The sequence below is a fragment of the Megalobrama amblycephala genome, linkage group LG18 (assembly GCF_018812025.1).
Source record: "Megalobrama amblycephala isolate DHTTF-2021 linkage group LG18, ASM1881202v1, whole genome shotgun sequence".
NCBI classification, from domain to species: Eukaryota; Metazoa; Chordata; class Actinopteri; order Cypriniformes; family Xenocyprididae; genus Megalobrama; species Megalobrama amblycephala.
Genome location: NC_063061.1, coordinates 11768826 through 11792754, shown reverse-complemented (window position 1 = coordinate 11792754; position 23929 = coordinate 11768826). Strand labels below are relative to the sequence as shown.

Here is a 23929-nt window from a genome sequence, read left to right as displayed (position 1 = left end):
TCTCAAATTTGTTTGATGTATGAGAATGCAGCCTTCTCTTCAAATCTTTTTTCACAAGCACAGGGCAGTGTTGTTCCTGGGCAGTGTTTTTCTACAGGTAAAAATGTAAAAAGGAAAAAGAATCTAGTGTTTGTCGGTGGTAACGCCTCAAGCGTGCGTGATCTGTATTCTTGCGTATATAGGCAGTCATGCAAAATCACGTTCTTACAAAGACCACAAAAAAATTCTTCATCACTCACAACCTCTAAACTTGAAGCATAATTCACCCTAAAATGAAAACAATTTATTCACCATCCGAGTTTCGAAACCCATGACGTTCTTTCCTCTGTGGAACACAAAAGCTGTCCAAGCTGTTCTTTTCCACACAATGAAAGTGAATGGTGACCAAGTTAAATTTCATTGTTTCAAAGTCATTTTCACTGCCTTTCATTTTTTTTTCACCTAATTTTTCCACCTTTATTATGTCCAAGCTGCCCTTTTCCACACAATCAAAGTGACCACGACTGTCAACAGAGCTTTTCAGGGCAAGATTTTCCATTAAATAAGAATAGCAATTTAAAGGATTAGTCCACTTTTAAATACACTTTTCCTGATAAATTTACTCACCCCCATGTCATCCAAGATGTTCATGTCTTTCTTTCGTCAGTCGAAAAGAAATGAAGGTTTCTGAGGAAAACATTCCAGGATTATTCTCCTTACAGTGGATTTCAACGGCTACCAACAGATTGAAGGTCAAAATTACAGTTTCAGTGCAGCTTCAAGGGCTTTAAACGATACCAGATGAGTAATAAGGGTCTTATCTAGCGAATCGATCGGTCATTTTCGAAAAAAAAATACAACCGTTTATGCTTTATAAACAAAATATCGCCTTGAACGTACTTTCCGCTTCCGCATTCTTCATAACGCTTAGGCTGAATGCTCTACGCCTTCCCTATTCAAGTTACGGAAAAAAACGAAACTGGCGCCGCGTTCGTTCCGTAAGTAGAATAGGGAAGGCGTAGAACATTCAGCGTACGCGTTATGAAGAATGCGGAAGCGGAAAGTACGTTCAATGCGATATTTTGTTTATAAAGCATAAACGGTTGTATTTTTTTTTCGAAAATGACCAATCGATTCGCTAGATAAGACCCTTATTACTCATCTGGTATCGTTTAAAGCCCTTGAAGCTGCACTGAAACTGTAATTTTGACCTTCAATCTGTTGGTAGCCACTGAAATCCACTGTAAGGACAATAATCCTGGAATGTTTTCCTCAAAAACATTCATTTCTTTTCGACTGACGAAAGAAAGACATGAACATCTTCAATGACATGGGGGTGAGTAAATTTATCAGGAAAAGTGTATTTAAAAGTGGACTAATCCTTAACATTTAATTGTATTTAACTTTCGTTGTATGTTTTCATTGTATTTAATTTTTATTCACTGGGATCAGTCATGGCCTAATGGTTAGAGAGTCAGATTGAAGCTGTAACCTGAAGGTTGCGGGTTTGATTCTCAATATCGGCAGGAAATTACAGAGGTGTGCTTGAACAAGGCACCTAACCCCCAATCATTCCCAGAGCACCGCCACAGCAAAAATGGCTGCCCACTGCTCTGTGTGTGTGTGTGTGTGTGTGTGTTCACTACTCACTACTCCTAATGTGTGTGTACTAACTTGGTTTGGTTAAATGCAGAGGACAATATTTGGCCTTCACGTCACTTGACTTGGAATATAACACATATGGGTTCACAGTGTTTTCTTTAGTCCCCACCCACATTCGTTGTATGGGAAATGAGCAGGATGAACATTCTTCAAAACCTCTCTTGAATTCCACAGAAGAAAGTCATACAGGTATGGAAATACATGAGGATCAGTATCTTTTTTTGAGTGAATGGTACCTTTAAAATCTGATGCTATTATAAATACGAAGCATATAGCACAATGGGAAAATGGGAATTCTTGATGGATATCCATGTTATGCTTAATGAATGCAAATGGACAGATTACGCTATATATACAAAACCTGCATGCTATAAAAACCTGGTTCTTCTGTTTCGATACATGTAATATAAATGCTAAAGACTTCATTTGGCTTCCAAGTGTCAATCCGGTTTTCCAATTCTGGCATCACTACAGGTCTTCTCCATTCATGATTGAGTTGCTTATTAGAGCTTGTCTTTGTCTTCGTCCACAGCTCGAATTCTCATTGTGCCTTTCATTTCGGCTCAGGTAGTAGTATCCATGTTTTTGCCCTCAGTTCTGATTTGTCTCTCTGTCTGTCCGTGCGTCAGTAAGTACTTGATTTCCCCTCTGCAGAGTCCATCATCTGTTCAGTTTCTTAACAAGGGGTTCTTCACCAGGGGCTGAAAAGAGGAGGATTTGGCTTCAGGTGCGACACTCCAAAACCTTAGCATTTACCAATTATGTGTCTGAACGTCCATTACATCCTTGAATCAGTGCATAAACATTGACAATACTGTAATTGTATAGGAAACACAAAATACAGAATGCATCCCATTCATGCAGTGTTTTAACTTAAACACAAGATTACAGTTGACAAAAATAAGAAAACAAATTACAGCCCAAGACACCAGTTCTGGTAACTTTTTGACAATACGTGAGAAAAGCAGATGATGCACACGGCGTATTCACAATGCCATGGCAGCACACATTTACACAGCACTGTTGAGAGATGCTATTCAGCACACGTAAAAACATTTGGGTTATCTGGATGGACAGCAGTATGACTGACAGGTCACACAGAGAGAAAATGTGCTTTGATGAACAGCGCAGTGCAGCTGTGAATTTCTGCAGTGTTTGCAGATCATAATCTTTGTGTGCGCATGTTATGAAGAAATTCATCGCCGTTGCGAAATGTTCATTTTTTCACCATGTGTATGAGAGGGACTCTTGGTACAGTATATGGAAGCTTTCAGATGAAGGACAAACACCACAACTTATTTTATTGTAAAATGTGTCAAATAAAGTCTGAGGAAATGCTGCTACTCACCATAATAGTCGTCACAATAACGGTTCTGTTCTCCATGCCAGACGTTTCATTGGGAAGCAAGGCTTGATCCTGGGTCAGAACCAACTTATCAGCATCATTCCAATATCCAATCTGGAGATGGGACAATGACCAGAATGAGACTCTAGACCCAACAGAGAGCAAGTGAATACATGCAAGCCTGCCCATATGGGTAAGTGTGTGTAAATGTGCGGAAATAATTTGATATCTAAACCGGGCTAACTATTCATCATTTATCTTACACCAACTTAAAGGGTTAGTTCATCCAGAAATGAAAATTCTGTCATTAATTATTCACCCTCATGTCGTTCCACACCCGTAAGACCTTCGTTCATCTTCAGAACACAAATTAAGATATTTTTGATAAAATCTGATGGCTCAGTGAGGCCTCCATTGACAGCAAGATAATTTACACTTTCAAATGCCCAGAAAGCTACTAAAGACATACTTAAAACAGTTCATGTGACTACAGTGGTTCAACCTTAAGGTTATGAAGTGAGGAGAATACTTTTGTGCGCCAAAAAAACAAAATAACGACTTTATTCAACAATATCTAGTGATGGGCGATTTCAAAACACTGCTTCCGAAGATGAACGAAGGTCTTACGGTTGTGGAACGACATGAGGGTGAGTAATTAATGACAGAATTTTCATTTTTGGGTGAACTAACCCTTTAAAATACATTTAAAAATATCCTCTTTTGTGTTTCACAAAAGAAAAAAGTCATATAGGTCATTTTAGGATCATTTTTGGATGAACTATCCTTTAACACTTAAACAAAAGTTTTTTAAACTTTATTTCAGCATGGTTCAAAAGTGTCAGTAAAGACATTTGTAATGTTCCAAAAATTTATATTTCAAATAAATGCTGTTCTTTTGAACTTTTCATTCAACAAAGAATCCTAAAAAATAAAAAAAACACTTGACACTGATAATAATAAGAAAGTTTCTTGAGCACCAAATCAGCATATTAGAATGATTTCTGAAGGATCATGTGACACTGTTGATGCTGAAAATAAGCTTTGTCATTCAATTTTAAAATATATTAAAGGTGGTACAGAGGATGTTTTGTTCTATACATTTTTGCAATATTACTTGAAACTGTCTTTACTAACTGATGAAAGACTATTTATTAGGTGCACTGAAAGTAATAATATTAATATACATCATCTGTGCACGAGGTAGGGCCTTAAAAACATCAGCCATACGATCATCGCGTAAACGATTGGCCCTTTGGCTTGTCAATCACTGCCATTGTGAGAGACGTGCGCGGATTGGCCCTCTGACTTGTCAATCACTGCCATGACGTTCCTTGTGAGAGCTGCGCGCTCTAGTAACTTTCCACACTCAGCATGCAATGTTTTTGTCAGGAGACAGGAGTAACAACTGCAGATTATGAGTCACCTGTGGTGAGTCCGACATAATGAATCCACGGCTTTAGGTCGCGCACACACTTAACGATTATAAGGCCGATTATGAATGTAAATTGATACTTATGACTGATCGCGCTCAAACGCGTCCAGTCAGAGCCAGTTGCGTTCAGTCTGCGATTACAGTCGGTGTTCAAATTACCTTGTGAAAGTATATAAATCTGCTTCAGGAGCAGGAAACAATCGCTTTATGTTGAGCATAGTCAGAATGTTTTAGCTAGTCGTTAAATGTGTGCCCGGCTTAACACAGCGAATGCCGGTGGTAAACAAACACTGAAGGAGGGGGGTTGTTCTTCCGCATGCGCTCATTTCAAAAACTCAGTCGACGAAAACATCCCCTGTTCCACCTTTAATAGTTGATATTTTCCATCAAATAAATGACTTCTTTCAAAAACCTTTGAACAGTAGTTTATTATTTGTTTTGTAAGTGTTTTTGTAGATGATAAATATGAATGCTGTTGTTATTTTGTTGGCTTAAGAAAACTATTGCTGCATGTAACATTTTGCTGTGGGGTGAAAAACTGTCATGCAGAAGAGACACGAGCAGCGGCGTGTGCCCGTGTCCTTACGAAACCCAAATGAACGGGAGAAAAGATAGCCAGGCTCCAGCATCCGCCTAAAGCGGGGCTCACGACTGCCTGATAAATGACTGCCAAGCCCTGGCGGCTCGTTTCTGTGCTCCCCTCCTTCTCCTTTTCCCATCACTCTTCCCCCGGTGCACTGCTCAACAGCAGCCAGGAGCCGCCACACTCCATAAAGCACGCCAGAGGCAGAGGGCTCCTCATAACTTTAGAAGAAGGTGTGCGACACGAGACTTTATGGTACATACATAGCTCTGCTGCTAAAACCACCAGACCGTTCAATGCCGACCTTTGTGTATTATTTTAAAACTGTACATTTGATTGTAATTAACTGCAAAAAAAACTTCTCTGACACTTTTGTCACAATTTAATTGCATACAACCAATTTAAATTAGCAATATGAAATTTGAATCTAGTTGGGACCTTATTAATTAATTATTATTATTATTTTTTTTTACAAATTAAAATTCTGTATGTGTACGGAACACGACTCACCTCTGAAACGGGTATCCGCTATTCTGACCAAAGTAATACTACAGTGACAAAAGACTTATGTTCAGCCATTTTAACTAAAGCACAGTCGACGGAGGTGTCGTGTTTTGTTCACGTTTGTAAAGGCTGCTTCACAGTGCGCACTCTTGCAGCGTTGCCATGTCCACTTATTTTTATATTAACTTATTTTATTAGTTTTTGGGCTTGTTGATTAAGCTTAGCTCACAAAGTGATCACATTTATGGACTCATTAAAGTGAGCAGATGTGGGTCACGATATTACGGTAATAATTTAGCATAAAGCATTTCGATTTATTTCATTTTTTTATGGGCTTGTTCATGTTTGCCGTTTTTCTAGCAAGATCTGGCAACATGAATGAGTCAAGGCTCGTACCACTTTCCCTGTGATTTCTTGCACCTCACACACAGAAGAGAGAAACATCTCATCTGCGCTTTAAAATACATCATTAACAACTTGTTCAGTTCGGTTGCGTACACACTGCATAAATTTTTGTAAATGCGGTTGTCACTGCCTGCATTTTTTTGGGAGATAATTCGGTTGTAAATTACTGAAGTGTGTGTAGAGAACAGGATTAAGCACTAAAAGGTGAACTGGCAACCGAATTTAACATGGCCAATGATTCATATGGGTTTATAATGCTTCTAAAATGGCTGTAAAACAGTTTTCGCCATATAAAAAGATTCATATATGCGTAAACTGAGCATGCAGTGAAGTACCGTAGGAGATGTAAAAGATGTGTCATTGTACAAAAAGAAAATGCTGACTATAAAATAATAAAGACTCATCAGGATCTCCTGCGATTGTTCTCGCAGAAACAGCTGCATCAAGTGAAGCACAGAGCGTTAAGCACATCGAGAAAGACTATGAATTAGACTGAAATGACACTCGACAGATGTAGAGAGACAGACCAAAAGCAAAGCATGGTTACACTTTCTCAGAATCAAAGATGAATACAGACAGAAACACACTAACAAGCATATTTTTAAGACAGATATACAATATCAAAGTGGTCTGCGGTGACTTCTGCAATGCTTGCGACAAGAATGACATCTTACCCTTCTGGGGCCGTTACTTTTTAATTCGAAAACATCCATTGTGTAGTTGACTCTGCGGCCGTAGTGGTCGAATTGGACATTTCCTGTTAATCCTTGGAGGCGCACCTGGATTATAGTGATAAACAATGTAATTACAGCTTATCCAACCACTGCAAAGCACCTCGAAACACTTTCATTTACACATTCGCTTACTTTCTTGAACTTTAACATCACTTTCTTCAGGAAGTATTACCCCACATCAGTGTTTCTCAAACGGGGATCCATCTAACATAACCAGAAAATTCTTTGAACTGTGAATAAAAATCTTAAAATCTGAAAAGCGATACAGAGCCAAATCATCAGCGACATTATACTAAAAATGGTTGAGCTCACATCAGGACTAGGTATAAATATACTAAAGGCTCATATATTCTGCCCGGACTCTTTTAGTAAAGCAGCAGCAGAGCATAAAATGTGGGAGAGACAAATTCAAATTTATTTCTTATCTATCTGTGCATAATTAAAAGCAATTAAGTAATTTCCTGCTGATAAAACACTCAGTATTTTTTACGTTTGACATCCACGTCGTGATTACTGACGCATAAATAAGCAACAATATTTATACTACTGTCTATTTACTGTAAATAGCAAGTTTAATTGAATGTAAATTACTCGATGAGATAAAGAGTTGCTTTTTTTATACACTGTGTTATATACATTAGTTTGGGGCGGTGGGGTGTTGGGGTCTGAGAACTGTTTGGTCTCATAAAACGGGTCCATGGATTAAAACAAGTTTGAGAAACCCTGCCCTACACAACATCACACTTCAGACTTGTGTCTCTAACCATCTTGTTCTCTCCATCCTTATAGTTTCCTCTATTACACCTTTCCATTTCCCTGGTCATTTTCCACTTTCCATCATTTCAAATTTGGGCATTTCGCATTTTTCAGTTCGTCGATTACTGTTCTGTTCAGCCTTGGACCTCTATCACCTCACTGCCTTGTTTTTCCCAAAAGACATTTATTTCAGCTGTCTGTCTTCCTCCCATGGAAACACTACACAAAGCACTTCTTTCCCATTTCAAATAAAGCCTGCATTTGCTCATCTGTGCATGTGACCTGTTTGAGTGTGCGCTCCATGTCGATGCCCTGGTTCCAGGGTGCAGCGGGGTTGGCCAGGCAGTCTCCAGCGTTGCCCCTGCGGGAGATGTCCACCTTCTGTCTGCGAAGGTTCCTGAAGGCTTCTGCCATCACCATCACGCCATCGTATGTCAGAGCGGAAGTGTACTATAGAAACAGAGGGTCATTGAAAGGTCAACATATATAGTAATGCTTTAATGGGGTTTAAAGGTTCAGTTTGTTAACATTAGTTAGTGCATTAGATACCATGAAATGACAATGACAACCAATGGAATTTCACAGCATTTATTAATCAAGTTAAAGTTAATATCTAAAATTAAAGTTAGTTAATCTATAAATATATACTATTATTACTATAAATTTTCAATATTTTATTTTATGAATAATTTAACATGAACTATTAGCTTTCACTGATGTTAACATAAAACATTATTGTAAAGTGTTAATACCTTAACATGTATACATATATAATATATAATGGTATATTATTACATTAATTAATACTTTTCAGAAGGATTTTTTAAATAAAAAAATTATAATCAGCAAGGACACATTAAATGTATCAAAAGTCACAGTAAAGACATTTATAATGTTTTCTATGTCAAATAAATGCTGTTGTTTTGAACTTTCAAACAAACCTGAAAAAAATATATTAAAGGTGCCCTAGAATTAAAAATTGAATTTATCTTGGCATAGTTAAATAACAAGAGTTCAGTACATGGAAATGACATACAGTGAGTCTCAAACACTGTTGTTTCCTCCTTCTTATATAAATCTCATTTGTTTAAAAGACCTCTGAAGAACAGGCGAATCTCAACATAACACAAAGTGTCACATAACAGTCGGGATTATTAATATGTATGACCCCAATATTTGCATATGCCAGCCCATGATCAAGGCATTACACAAGGGCAGCCAGTATTAACGTCTGGATGTGCACAGCTGAATCATCAGACTAGGTAAGCAAGCAAGAACAATAGTGAAAAATGGCAGATGGAGCAATTTTAGTGATATTTGTAAATTGCCTTTCTAAATGTTTCGTTAGCATGTTGCTAATGTACTGTTAAATGTGGTTAAAGTCACCATCATTTATTACTATATTCACGGAGACAAGACTATCGTTATTTTTATTATTAAACACTTGCAGTCTGTATAATTCATAAACACAACTTCATTCTTTATAAATCTCTCCAACAGTGTGTAATGTTAGCTTTAGCCACGGAGCACCATCAAATTCATTCAGAATCAAATGTAAACATCCAAATAAATACCATACTTACACGATTAGACATGCTGCATAACGGACACTTTGTAAAGATCCATTTTGAGGTTTATATTAGCTGTGTGAACTTTGTTTATGCTATTAAAGGCAAGCGCGAGCTCCGGGGGAGGGGAGCACGAGATTTAAAGGGGCCGCGCAGCCTGAATCGGCGCATATTTAATTATGCCAATTAAAAAAATGAATTAAAAAAAATCTATGGGGTATTTTGAGCTGAAACTTCACAGACACAGTCAGGGGACACCTTAGACTTATATTACATCTTTTAAAAAGACGTTCTACGGCACCTTTAAGCAGCAGAACTGTTTTCAACTTTGATAATAATCATAATTGTTTCTTGAGCACCAAATCGGAATATTAGAATGACTTCTGAAGGATCATGTGACACTGAAGACTTGGAGTAATGATGCTGAAAATGTATTTTCACCATCATAGGAATAAATTGCATTTAACATGTATTGAAATTGAAAAGTTATTTTAAATTGCAATAATATTTTACAATATCACTGTTTTTACTGTATTGTTTGATCAAATAAATGCAGCCTTGGTGAGCAGAAGAGACTTCTTTCAAAAACATTTAAAAATCATACCAACCCCTAACATATACACTAGTCAATTATACAGTTTAGTGGTCATTATGCAAAAAAGAATCCCAGAATGCTGCGAATGACCAATCAGAATCAAGTATTTCAGTGGAATGTTATGTACAAGTGCTTTCCATATTCACTTCAGTGTCTGTACTATAACAAAATGCTGTTTATTCAATATCAGTCAGGTGACCTGATTACATTAGGTTTACACCAATGAAAGCCATTTGTAAGGGTTGAATAACCAAAACGGGGTTAGGTGTCCTCACGAGCAGAGGACAACCAAGTGGAATCAGACAGCAGTCTGCATCAAGGGGCAAAACACAAAAAAAGAGAGCAAGGGACAAACCAAAAACAGAAACGCACATGCTTGTCATTGCACATATTAGGAGCAGGCAGAGCATGTGAAATCAGTGAGCTCTGACACAGTAGCTATGAGGCACTTCCTGTTCAGATTCGGGTGGTTGGGAGAGGGGGGAGGGCCAGTCAGCTGCTATCGGAGGCTGCCCTGATTGCACCAATAAGTGGCTTGTGCTCGTTCTCTCTGCCTCGCTGAGATAAAACGGCACAGAATGAATCACTGCAGGCAACGCACTGTATTTTTACAAAGGAAACAAACCGCAGCTCTGCATGCGCGTTTGTCCTTTAGAGGCCTGGCGCATCATGCCCTTGTTTTTCATCTGCAGTTGTTTTTCATTGCTATTTTAGAGAGTATGACGTGGTTTGTGTCATCAAACTGAGCCAGATGAGGTCACCTGAGCTGCTCGTATATACAAGCACACCGTTAGAGAAAAAACACCCCCCTGTGTGTTCAGACTGTCCTGCTTGCTTGATGGTTGAAAGAAGCCACTCTTGCAGTGCTGAGATGGTTTTTGGTATTCCATCAGCAAATATCTAGTGTAAGAACTGGGACTCTTTGTACCATTACAAACACAACACAAAACACACAGAAAGAGCCCAGGGCTACAACTGCATAGAGGAAGCAAAAGATGGAATGACAGAGTGAGATAGAAACCAAGAGAGAAATAAAAGGAGATTGAATAATGTTTTTAAAAAGATAGTTCATCTAAAAATGAAAATTCTGTCATTTACTCACCCTCATGTCGTTCCAAACCTGCATGCTCTTGTTTTTCAGAATGTACACTATCGTTCAAAAGTTTTAATGTATTTAAAAGAAGTCTCTTAGGTTCAACAAGGCTGCATTTATTACAATTAAAATACAGTAAAAACCGTAATACTGTGAAATATTTTTGTAATCTATTTTAATATTTTTAAATATAATTTATTCCTGACGGCAAAGCTGAATTTTCAGTCTACTCCAGTCTTCAGTGTGACGCTGATTTGGTGCTCAAGAAACATTTCAACGAATAACTCTCATGAAGGCACGTAAATAATTACAAGATGTTCATTTTGGAATGAACTATCCCATTAAAGAATTAGTTCACTTTCAAATTAAAATTTCCTGATAATTTACTCACCCTCATGTCATCCAAGATGTTCATGTCTTTCTTTCTTCATTTGAAAAGAAATTAAGGTTTTTGATGAAAACATTCCAGGATTGTTCTCCATATAGTGGACTTCAATGGAGCCCAAATGGTTAAAGGTCAAAATTACAGTTTACAGCGATCCCAGACGAGAAATAAGGGTCTTATCTAGAGAAACCATCGCTAATTTTCTAAAATTTTCAAACGTTTTAACCATAAATGCTCATTTTGAACTAGCTCTCTTCTTCTTCTCTATTTGAATTTCAGCAGTGTAGACACTGCTAAGTGTATTACTGCCCTCCACAGGTCAAAGTTTGAACTAAATTGTCATATACAATATGCTAGTGCAGGTATATAACAATTAGTTCAAACGTTGACCTGAGTAGGGCAGTAATACACTTAGCAAAACATTTTTTTTTTTTTTTTTTTTTTAGAAAATGAGCGATGGACTCTTATTCCTCGCCTGGTATTATTTAAAGCCCTTTGAAGCTGCACTGAAACTGTAATTTTGACCTTTAACTGTTTGGGCTCCACTGAAGTCCACTATAAGGAGAATAATCCTGGAATGTTTTCATCAAAAACCTTAATTTCTTTTCGACTGGAGAAAGAAAGACATAAACATCTTGGATGACATGGGGGTGAGTAAATTATCAGTAAAATTTTAATTTGAAAGTGAACTAATCCTTTAAGGCAGTGTGTTTATATTTAGTCTACCACAGTTTCATGGCCCAACATTAATTATCAAAGATGGTGTTAGGTTACTGACTCCCGCAGGACAGAAAGGAAGTATTACAATAGTTGCAGTTTAATCACATCGGCTAAAGCCCTAAAACACACGGATTGATCCCTGGAGAAGGTTTGCCCTCGCTAGATGGTGCCTTCAGGACTCTTACAATAGCCTCAGCAGGAAAGGCTAACAGCTCAGAGATTTTATGAGGTTTTGGGGTGTCAGTTGTGCTGCTGTCTGAGACAGGCTTATGGGAGTAGCTTAAAGTATTTGGGATGAAAGAGATGTAGCAGCCAAGTCAAAATACCATAGGGCGGTCTGTGAGAGCATATATGTGGATACGTGTATGTGTTGACATGGTTGGACCGCAGCATCTCATTTACACCCCGCTTGCTAGTTCGTGGACGTCGCTCCCCATCATTCTGCTCTGGCCAGCGGTGTGCATTGAAGAGCAGCCGCCTGTTAAAGCGACATTCCCTCAGGCCACGCCAAAGGGATTTCCGTTACCGTGGCGCATCACTAGGCGGGGATCAATGCAACCGCCCTCCAAAGAATGTCATCCTCATAAGGCCCCAAGGGGAAAGTGAGTCCCAGTGAAAATGGATCAACAAAAACCTTGCTTTCACAGCGCAGACATGCACAGGCATATCAAATCATGAGCAGGATTCGGCTGGTGAGAGTAGAATGAAGGAAACAGCTTATGATAATGTAGGTGTACCTATAATTTACAGTACCAATCGAGGCATTACACAGTGTTTTCTATGTAAGAATACATATTACTTGAATACATCGGCACAATTTCTTGAGGTTCTGTCTTTGACATATTCCAGTTCTTGTATAAGTAAGCAATAAGGTACGAGAGGCTGTGCTGTATCATGAAAAGTCACGGCACTGTTAGGCACGAAGCGGAGTGACTTATTCACGATACAGCACTAGCCTTGAGTACCTTATTGCTTTCATAAAACGGTTACCACACAATACAAATATTAAAGCCAAAAATATGTATCAATGCAACTTTCATGAAGTAAAAAAAGTCCTTCCACCGGAAAAAATTGTCTCTGTCCGTGAACAGCAACAGAAGTTACATTATTACGCCATTAGATGGTGGCAAAGACTGTCTTTATAAGCGTGTCAGTAAGTAGCAAAGACTTTTACATTGAAAAGACTGAATTGTTGTGAACACAGAACAAGACGCAACTGATGCTGTCAGTCACGGGAAAACCCCTTAACTGTTAAAAGGACAAGATGATACATCAGACATTTAAACAGATGTTTTATCATGAACATAGGACTGACCTAAAGGAAAATGCTAAATCTGAATGCAGGTATTTTACTTTTTCTCACAATACTCTTCTACATAATACAGTAAGCTTCAATGAACAATATCAATTGAGAACATACAGTTTACGTTGCTAAGAGTGGTTGCTAAGTGGTTATACACAGAACCGTTAGGTGAACCGGTCATAGCCTTGTTTTATCGTGAATAAAACACAGCTATTGACCATTCAGAATCAAGGACAGGAACTAACCGTTTTATAAAATGTGCAATTCATACTTCTTTTGACCACTGTGTATAATGCCATAACATTTTTTAATCATTTTCTAATTGTATCTATCCATCTTTTGCTCCTTACTCCATCAACCTATCCCTGCTTCCACCCATCCATCATTTAATTTCATTCATTCATCATCCCCGTCCATCCATCCATCCATCCATCCATCCATCCATTCATCCTTCCATCCATAATGGAGATAAAATCTTTCTGCCTTACTCAACCATGACAAACGCATATAAAAGCAATGGATGTGATCATCAGACTCTTTCTGGAGATTTCAGAGTTCTCTCAAAGTGGCTGGGGGGATTAAAATGGGAAGTTTATGTGTTTATGCTAATGTATCTAGTTTCAAAGTGGTTCCACACTGGACCCGGGCCATGCAACAGTACCTTGGGAGGTGCGTCAGAGCCGGGGTATTCGCGCTGGTCCAACTTGTTCCAGCGCTGCATGAGTTTAATAACCATGGGATTGCTGAAGTCCACCAGCTGAAAGCCTGTCACATTGGCTCCCCCATGCATGAAACGCTCTAGATTGATGTCCTTAAAACCCTGCCAGAGCAAAGAAGGGGAAATAGTAAGAAATACAGATAGAGAGAGAGAGAGGGAGGGAGAGAGAGAGAGATTATTAAAACATAGTTGGCGTACAGCGCTACGATAAGAGAAATTCCACAAACATTCATATCCAGCTCGCCTCTGTGAGCCAATTCCGTGCACAGCCAGAGAGCAGAGAGAGAGAGCATGCTCTGCAGCTCCCAGCATCATTAAAACACTGTCACCACCGCTCACTGGAATACGAATTAGTCTCTCAAATTGACGTATCTTGCTTAAAGAAAAGCGAGGATTAAGAAAGAAAAGGAACGAGGGAGGGCAGGAGACAGCGAGGCCAAGACAACTAGAGAGCGAGAGAGAGAAATAGAGCTAGAGAGAGACCAGTAGAGTGAAGAAGAATATGTAGAAAGTAACAGATAAAACAGAATATGAAAAGAGGACAAGCTGACAAGGAGAATAAAGTGATAAAGGAATACAATTTAGCTCACCAAATTTGCCATGATGTAATGGTAGCCTTTGACATGCTTGCCGACACTCACAATCTGTGGAGATAAACCAGACATCGTAGTGAGAGCAAATTCATAACAGCAAATACATTTGTCAGCATTCACCCCACATATGAATGTACAGCAGAGCTGTAAGCCATTGGAAAAGCAGAATTCCGCTGTCATTAATTATTTATAATCAAACATGCTGCCTTTTCCAATGCCGTGCTGTAATTTGAGGAATATTAAAGCAAACACCATCTAGAATATCTTAAAATGATTTTCACAGCTACAAAATGTTGCACAAAAAATATCAAGGGATCAGTTTGTAGGGAATAAAGAAATATGCCTGTCTAATGTGTCATTTCTGCAATGGAATTACTTGAGGAAATGTATTCTTTGTTCCCTCAGGACCTTGAGCATGTTTAATTCTCTTTAGTGAACTCTGATGCACAGTGTTCAGTACTGTGTACAGACCTTTAAAAAAATATTTTTATCCACGCAGGGTATGGTGTTGCATTACCTTAGACTCTTTCCCAGAGTTCTCCCTGACTGTGATTTTTATGTGGGCATTTTGTTACTTTTAAACATCTAGAATGTCAACCCCATTTTTTTTTTTTCTCGGGAGATTAAAAGAAACATTTTCACTCAGGAATTGACATTTTTGTAGTTTACATCCTATAAGTGAAAATACATCAAATATGTCCACCTTAATTATATAAAGTGTGTATGTATATATATATATATATATATATATATATATATATATATATATATATATATATATATATATAATGCATGCATCAGAAAGTTAAACAGGACACTTTTTATATATATCGACCTGACAACATCCCCTTATCTCACCTGTTCCAGCATGTTATTCAGTCTCTCTGCCTCCAGGTCTATGACAAACGTCTTTTCCTGCCTACGGTCCAGGTCTTCGAGAAGCTGCCGGTAACTGGCATCATTAAAGTTCTCGACACATATAGCGCTGACCTGCCAACCATTCTGGCCTGCCTTTTCCATGATAGCCTGTAGTATCGAATAACCTATGACAAAAAAGGGACAGTGAGGCATTTGATCAGCGTGTGCATCAAACCTCTGAAGGCTTGAACCATTGAGCCGCGGCTCCAATTTATTCAGAAAGAATGTGATTTGTGGCATTGTCAGTGAGTCATTCCTGCACCAGTGCGGTACTCTCATCTGCAAATACAGGCCTGTGAGCGATCACATGGCACAGATCGTAGGGCGCTGATACGAACCTCCTGTCCTTTCATGCAGACTCATTTTAGGCCTCAATCCACATCCATGGAAGCTTACAATCCCAGAAGCCTCAACAGTGCTCAGAAAAATGGACAAAAACACCCTCTTCTTTTTAGTTGCACGAAACTAATCTCCTTCATCCCTAAAATAGAAGCCATCATCATGCAGGCGTGTCGGTGAAATTGGAAGTCAGAAAGAGCTGCTTTTGTCACCTTCTCCAAGGTGTGATTGAGGCTTCCTGAGAGCTTCGTTACAGTGATTGTGATTCCAGCTACAGTCCTCAGTGCTGCTTGTACTAATCAGGCAGGGATGGTGTTGGATATGTTAATCTAGCTGTTTGAAATAGGCACTCTGAGCCTCTGAGGCCCACTTGACTCCAAGATGAGCAGATGTCCCTGTAAAACGGACCCTTATGGTCACAATCAGAATTTGGCAATGCAGCTCTCTCGGTTCCACTATTTAATGGATTAACCTGTGCTTGATCTGGCAACTCTTTAGCTCAATTGGGTGCAGTGTCTGTTTGCTACCTGTTTGTACCCTGAATTGCCAAATGGAGAGGTATTTATGTTAATGTACAAGTCTATCATAGATTAATGACAAAGAAAAAATCCACCCAGAAAAATTTAAATATTTTCCTTACACCCTATTTTTATAATAATAATCAATAATAATCAATAATTTTTTTTTTTATTTTGCATTCTGAAGAAGAAAGAAAGAAAGAAAGAAAGTAATACAGGTTTGTAATGACATGAGGAAGAGTAAATGATGACAGAATGAATCATTTTTTCCAAAAAAATGTTTTTAAATATAATTAAGGTAAAAAGTATATTTGTAAATATTATGAAATGCATGAGCTGCATGACATTTTCACAACCTGAAAGGGTTAGTTCACCCAAAAATGAAAATTATGTCATTTATTACTCACCCTCATGTCGTTCCAAACCCGTAAGAGCTTCGTTCATCTTTGGAAACACAAATTAAGATATTTTTGATGAAATCCGATAGCTCAGTGAGGCCTCTATTGCCATGTGACTACAGCGGTTGAACCTTAATATTATAAAGCGACGAGAATACTTTTTTTGCGCCAAAAAAACCCAAAACAAAATAACGACTTTTCAACAATATCTAGTCATGGCCGATTTCAAAACACTGCTTTGAATCTTTTGTTTTGAATCAGTTGTTCGGATCGCATGAAATCACGTGACTTTGGCGCTCCGAACCACTGATTCGAAACAATCACTAGATATTGTTGAAAAGTCTTTTTTTTTTTTGCCGCACAAAAGTATTCTCGTCGCTTTATAATATTAAGGTTGAACCTCTGTAGTCACATGAACTGTTTTAAAAAGCAGGTACCTTTCTGGGCACTGAAAGTGTAAATTAACTTGCTGGCAATAGAGGCCTCACTGAGCCATCGGATTTCATCAAAAATATCTTAATTTGTGTTCTGAAGATAAACGAAGGTCTTACGGGTTTGGAACAACATGAGGGTGAGTAATTAATGATAGAATTTTCATTTTTGGGTGAACTAACCCTTGAACTAACAAACCAACAAATAAATATATTTATAAAATATTTATTTAATAAATATATATAATTTCATTTCAGAAATTAAAAGCATGCTTTTTTAATGCATTAAAAAAGATAAATTCATGCGACTGGCAAATGCTTTTATCCATAGCATTTCAAGGTGTGTGTTTTATCGGCATGTGTGGGGGAAAAAAATCCACAACCCTGGTGTTGCAACATCAAGCTTGTACCAGTTGAGATACAGCATCATTATGCATTAAATGCTGGTTGAGCAACCATAGTGCCCTGATGCTCTCGGGATACGTGTAACATAAACAGCCTTGAATTAACATATCAAAGCGCTGTATATTATGGTTGATGTGGACATTTCAACATGCCAGTCTGTTAAACAAACAGCAATCAGTCAAGTAGTCTGATTATGTACACATTCACAAGCAACACACTAAACCTGCTCTACACTCTCAATATCTGCAGACACCTGCAGTATCGATCGACCACTAACTCAGAGCGAAAATTCATCTGCCATCTATTTCGAATCTCAGCCTCTGCTGCTAATAATTCAAGCCTCCAGTGGAGAATCGAGCACTGATTAATAGCTGATAAATCAGTAGCTTGGGGTGTCATGTGCATATGTGAATATCCATGTGTGTGCAAGAACCAATGAGAACCAGAATCAGCTGCTGCCAGCGTCCTCCCTTCCCCCCTCATCTTCCATCCAGCCCAGCAGGGGGAAGCAGCCCTGTGTGTGTGTGTGTGCGTGTGTGTGTGTGTGCATGTGCGTGTATGTGGGGTAAGCATAGAGAAGAGAGAGAGAGAGAGAGAAGAGATGGAGAACAGACCATGAAAATGCAGTGAAGTGCCAACCTCTTACACTAAACCATTCATCATGTCCGCATCCCGGTCAGATTGTATCTGCTCAGAAGCTCTCACAGCAGACTGAGTCTAAAGCAACTCAGCTAGTAGTCTAAACAAGGACCATGAGGAAAAAATCTGTGCTTTTCAAGACCACAAAAGCACTAATATTGGCCAACCAGTAGGACATATAAAATGATACCCCGAATGTCTTTTCTGACATTTCAGAAGTGGTGCACTGTAAGAGCAATTTTTCTTACTACTGACCAAGTTTTGTAATGTTCTCTTTGTCTTAAAGGAATAGTTCACCCAAAAAGTAACTGCATAGTCCATATTACACTATATAATCACTCCAGTATTTTTCAAACACCATCTATCAGTCTTGAGTTTTTGCCTAACTCAAATGTATCCTTTTATAAGTATCGTTTTCTGTCTCTAAATTATAACTGGATAAGCTGTTGTAGGCTTATAAGTTGTTTTCAATGCTTATAATTTTTAAACAATACAAATATTAGTAATACATTTTTTTACTCCAATCATTAATTTATATGTATATATTTATAAATAATAACTAATAATAAATAATAACTAAAATAATAACAACACATAACAATAACAAAAGGAATAGTTATTATTATAACAAATGTTATAATTATTGTTGTTAATAATAATGCTAATAATACTAATACTGTTAATAATAATAAACATTATATATATATATATATATATATATATATATATATATATATATAGTACATTAAACAGCCTACTTTTTATTTCCAAGAATTCTTAATTTATATATGTATATATTTATGTATATAAATATATTAATAGGAATAGTTATTATTATATTACTAATATTGTTATTATTAACAATAATAATAATAATAATAATAATTATTATTATTATTATTATTATAAACCATTACATATTATAAATACACACCGTATATAATAACACACTGCATATTAATACACTGCTTGGCAATCAACAGCCAGTTTTTTATTCTAATTATTACTTTGTATGTATATATGTATATAATTATTTATAAATACAAATAACGATAAGCTAATAAGATAGACTATTTTTAAATTATTATTACAAACAACAACAATGTATGAATAATAATCAAAATAATAATCAAAATAAAATATTATTACAATTAATGTATTATTACTACATTTTACCTTCTTTTATAATATTGCTGTTGCTGCATGCTTAATACAAGCAATAAGCCTCTCAAGGCTTATTATCACCAATAACTTGTACAGAAATGCATTTTTAAACATGTTTTAAAAGAGAAAACTGTAATGTGTGGAGGAGGACATACAATAATCTGTAGTTTGTCCATCCTCCACCTATAGATTTTATAACGGTTACAGGCACAACATAAAAGTGGATGGGTAAACATCACTTATCTGTAGAAAAATCACTGTAAAGTGCAGTCTCTTTTGTGGCTTTATGTAAAAAAAAAAAAAAGACAGTATAAGCACTTGAAAAAGTAGATGCAAGGATTTTGAACGCTCTGATTTTGCTAACATTTCAAAAAAATATTTGATTTAGCTCACCATATGGAAACTTTGCAAATAAGTGGCATATGGGATGTGAAAAAAACCATGCCTGTGGCAGATGTGAGAGGACCAATCATAGAAACTCCAAGAAATCTGCATGTCAGGGACATCCGTGATATGACAGAGAACAGCGCATCTTATACTTGCACGAGACAACACAGATCAGTTGTGTTATTTATAGGATATTTTGCATTGAGCCCTTATGAGTACAGTCTCAGATGATAGGAGGATATTGTGCTCATCTTTCAAAGGAAGTCGGTGCATGCATTTCAGAAGTGTGTCAGACCTAAAACCACAGCTCACCTCCGGGGCTCCTGGGATAGTCTCAGTCTAACACAGCAGAACAAGACGAGAAAAGAAAAGACATTGATGGAGAGGATAGGAGAGACAGACAAGCAAGAAAGAAAGAGAGTGGCTGTTTCTCGCCAACAAACTGCTCATTAGTGTAACTGGGAATTTAAGACCAGGCCCCGTCTCCAGAGAATAAGGCTCTCTTTTAATAACAAGCTCCCTGGAAATACAATTCTGAGTGGCTTATCATTCCTAGTCACCTGACTCCATGAGACAACCAATAAAGTAGTAGTTATATTGATTTAGGAGACAAATGCTCCTCAACATAGCTGACAGTAATCAACTTCTACATTTACATTATATTATATCCAATATGCTCACCAACACATTGATCCAAACCTGCATGTCTTTCTTCTGTGGAACATAAAAGGTTTTTGGTGAAAAAGTATTGCATATCATAAAATTGATTCATATGACTTATACACTATCTTCCAAGTTCTCTGAAGTCATATGACAGCTTTTTGTGAGGAACAGACCAATTTGTTCCAATTTTATTTGTTATTCACTAAAAATCTTGCCCTAGATCTTTTTAGAAAGTTCAAGACAGTTTATTAGAGAACTAGCAATGAAGGAAAGAAAATAAATAAATCTTTTTTCTTCCGAGTCATATCTTTTTAATGAACCATTTACTCTGAATTTAGTTCTACATGTCTCCTTCCCAAATAGGAATGATTCTGTTCTCAAATTCAACTTAACTGACTCACCGACAATGACTCGCTTGTCCGTTCGCAAAAACTAACAGCCACTGGAGAGGAAGATTATCAGTGAATAAGTACTTAAAGGGTTAGTTCACCCAAAAATGAAATTTCTGTCATTATACTCATCCTTATGTCATTCCAAACCCGCAAGACCTTCGGAACGCATATTTGTTACGTACAGAGACACGGAGACAGATGTAAAAGTAAACCAGGTGAGTTTATTGCATAATAAGCAGAGCACTGAGTGATAGTGAGAAGATATGTGGTTCTTGAGAGATGAATGGAATGTAATACTGTCCTTTTCAAACTTGCAGATACTGAAGTAGAGATGCACTGGAGGGAGACGGTGGAGACACTCACACACACAGGCAGGTAGGCACACGAGGAGAACAGGAGACGAAGGAGATGAAGGAGATCGCTGGAGCAGGTAAGTATGTTGTTGGGAGTCCTTGAGGTAAGCATACAAGTGCTGTAGTGCAAACGAGACCGGACAGTGAGTGTGTGTGAGTGTGGTGGCTTTATAGTGGTGGTGATGATGGTGCTGATGATCTTCAGGTGGCGGTGATTAGTATGCTGGTGATTGAGTGCGTGGGTAAGGAAGTGAGGTGGAACCTGACGTGTCTATGACAGTACCCCCCCTCCCACGGCCCGCTCCTGAGGGCCGCGGACCCCGACGTCGTGGTGGTCTTACCTCTGGGGCGTGGAGCAGGTCTGTCTGGGTGGTTGGTGTGGAAGGTCTGTAACAGAATAGGATCAAGGATATCATTCTTGGGGACCCATGAGCGTTCCTCGGGGCCATAGCCTTCCCAGTCGACGAGGTACTCGAGTCGACCACCACGGCGCCGGGAGTCCAGGATCTCTCGAACCACGTAAGCTGTGCCGTCCTCCAGGATGAGTGGAAGGGGGGGCTCGGCGGCTGTCACGTCAGGTTCTGTGGAGGGAACAACAGAAGGGTGGTGAGGTTTCAGCAGTGATACATGAAATGTGGGGTGAATCCTACTGTACTGTGGAGGGAGTTGGAGTCGGTAGGTGACGGGGTTGATCTGCCGAAGGATGGTGAACGGGCCAATGAAGCGGGGACTCAGCTTCTTGCAGGGCAGACGCATCCTGATGTCCCTGGTGGACAGCCAGACCTTCTGCCCCGGTTGGTATACTGGAGCGTCGGAGCGCCGAAGGTCGGCTGCCATCTTGCGTCTGCGCAGGGCTCTCTTCAGTTGGTTGTGAGCTGAGTCCCAAACCCTCTCGCTCTCCCGGAACCAGTAGTCGACTGCAGGGACGTTGGAGGGTTCCCCATCCCAGGGGAACAGTGGGGGTTGGTAGCCGAGTACGCACTGGAAGGGTGTTAGTCCAGTTGTGGCTTGGCGGAGGGAGTTCTGTGCGTACTCGGCCCAACCCAGGTACTGGTTCCAGGAGTTCTGGTGGCCGTGACAGAAGGTACGCAGGAAGCGGCCTATTTCCTGAATCTTCCGTTCCGTCTGCCCGTTCGACTGAGGGTGGTACCCAGATGACAGGCTGACGGTCACACCCAGGAGGGAGAAGAAGGCTTTCCAAACGTGAGAGACGAATTGGGGTCCTCTGTCGGAGACTATGTCTTCAGGAATTCCGTAATAGCGAAACACATGGTTAAACATCAACTCAGCAGTGGCCATGGCGGTAGGTAGACCCTCCAGGGGTATCAGACGGCAGGACTTTGAGAAGCGGTCTACTACCACCAGGATGCATGTGTGACCGTCAGACTCAGGGAGGTCAGTGACGAAGACCACTCCGAGGTGTGACCAGGGTCTCTCAGGAACGGGCAGAGGAAGAAGCTTGCCGGTGGGAAGATGGCGTGGGCTCTTTGAAATGGCGCACTCCCTGCAGCCCTGCACGTACCTCCTGACATCGTTGGCCATGTTGGGCCACCAGAAGCGTTGTTTAAGCAACGAGAGGGTCTCATTGGCCCCCGGGTGGCCAGTGCCAAGTGAAGAGTGGGTATTGTGCAGGAGTGGAGTGCGACGTGCCCGTGTGACGTATTGCAAGCCTTGGGGGCAACCCGGCGGAGTGCGTGTGGAGGCATTGGAGGAGGGCATGGTTTCCTCGGACCACTGGATCGGGTTTACGAAGATGGACTCCGGTAGAATTGTTTCAGGAACTTCAGGCTTTTCTTCAGGGGAGTAGAGACGAGACAAGGCGTCAGCTTTGGTATTCTTAGAACCAGGGCGATAAGAGATTGAGAAGTTGAACCTTGAGAAGAACATGGCCCAGCGAGCTTGACGAGGGTTGAGCCTTTTGGCAGCTTTCAGATATTCTAGGTTCTTATGATCAGTGAGAACTTGAAAGGGATGAGTAGCCCCCTCCAACCAATGCCTCCACTCCTCAAGGGCAAGTTTGACGGCCAGGAGTTTGCGGTCACCGATGTCATAGTTGACCTCCGCCGGGTTGAGCTTGCGGGAGAAGAAGGCGCATGGATGGAGTCTACTTGGTGTCCCCTGCTGCTGTGAAAGAACCGCTCCCACTCCGGTGGTGGAGGCGTCCACTTCCACGACGAATGGGAGATCTGGGTTAGGGTGGACGAGGAGGGGAGCGGTTGTGAAGGCTCTTTTAAGGGTCTCGAAAGGCGTTGGTGGCTTGTGGGGACCAGGACAGAGACTTGGGCTGATGACGGAGTAGGTTGGTGAGTGGACTGACGATGGTACTGTAGTTCTTGATAAATCGGCGGTAGAAGTTGGAGAAACCTAGGAAGCGTTGGAGTTCTTTGATTGTTGATGGAATGGGCCAGGACTGGATAGCGGAGACCTTCCCCTCGTCCATCCGGATGCCACTGTGATCAATTATATACCCCAGGAAATGGACAGAGGGCTGGTGGAAGGAGCATTTTTCCGCTTTAAGGAAGAGACGGAATTGCCGTAAGCGTTGGAGGACCTCCGCAACGTGGTGGCGATGTTCGGCCAAGCTCCGGGAGTAGATGAGGATGTCATCAATATATACCAGTACGAACTTGTGGAGAAACTCCCGGAGCACCTCGTGTATGAAGTCCTGGAATACGGAGGGGGCGTTGACCAGGCCATACGGCATGACGAGATACTCGTAGTGTCCGGTGGGCGTGACAAAGGCGGTCTTCCACTCGTCCCCCTCACGTATCCGGACGAGGTTGTACGCGCTGCGGAGGTCCAACTTAGTGAACACAGTGGAACCGCGGAGATGTTCCAGGGCCGCTGGGACGAGGGGAAGTGGGTAGCGGAATTTGACAGTGATCTTGTTGAGGGCACGGTAATCAATGCAGGGCCTCAAGCCTCCGTCCTTCTTAGCCACAAAAAA

The 23929-nt window shown here is 39.8% G+C and overlaps 1 protein-coding gene across 10 annotated transcripts in view; it reads right to left on the bottom strand.

The window, feature by feature from the left end:
* The window catches only part of gria4b (glutamate receptor, ionotropic, AMPA 4b), a 118170-nt gene that overhangs the window by 22497 nt on the left and 71744 nt on the right, over positions 1-23929 (bottom strand). For 9 of the 10 annotated variants that reach the window (XM_048165620.1, XM_048165623.1, XM_048165618.1 and 6 more), the window contains 6 exons: positions 15234-15418; positions 14373-14426; positions 13726-13884; positions 7683-7850; positions 6585-6689; positions 2990-3100 (listed from right to left, as the gene is read on the bottom strand). In XM_048165620.1, coding sequence (XP_048021577.1) covers positions 2990-3100; positions 6585-6689; positions 7683-7850; positions 13726-13884; positions 14373-14426; positions 15234-15418 — 782 coding nt within the window. Of the gene's footprint in view, positions 1-1344; positions 2343-2989; positions 3101-6584; positions 6690-7682; positions 7851-13725; positions 13885-14372; positions 14427-15233; positions 15419-23929 lie in introns of those variants that run through there. The other variant, XM_048165627.1, reaches the window with a different exon arrangement.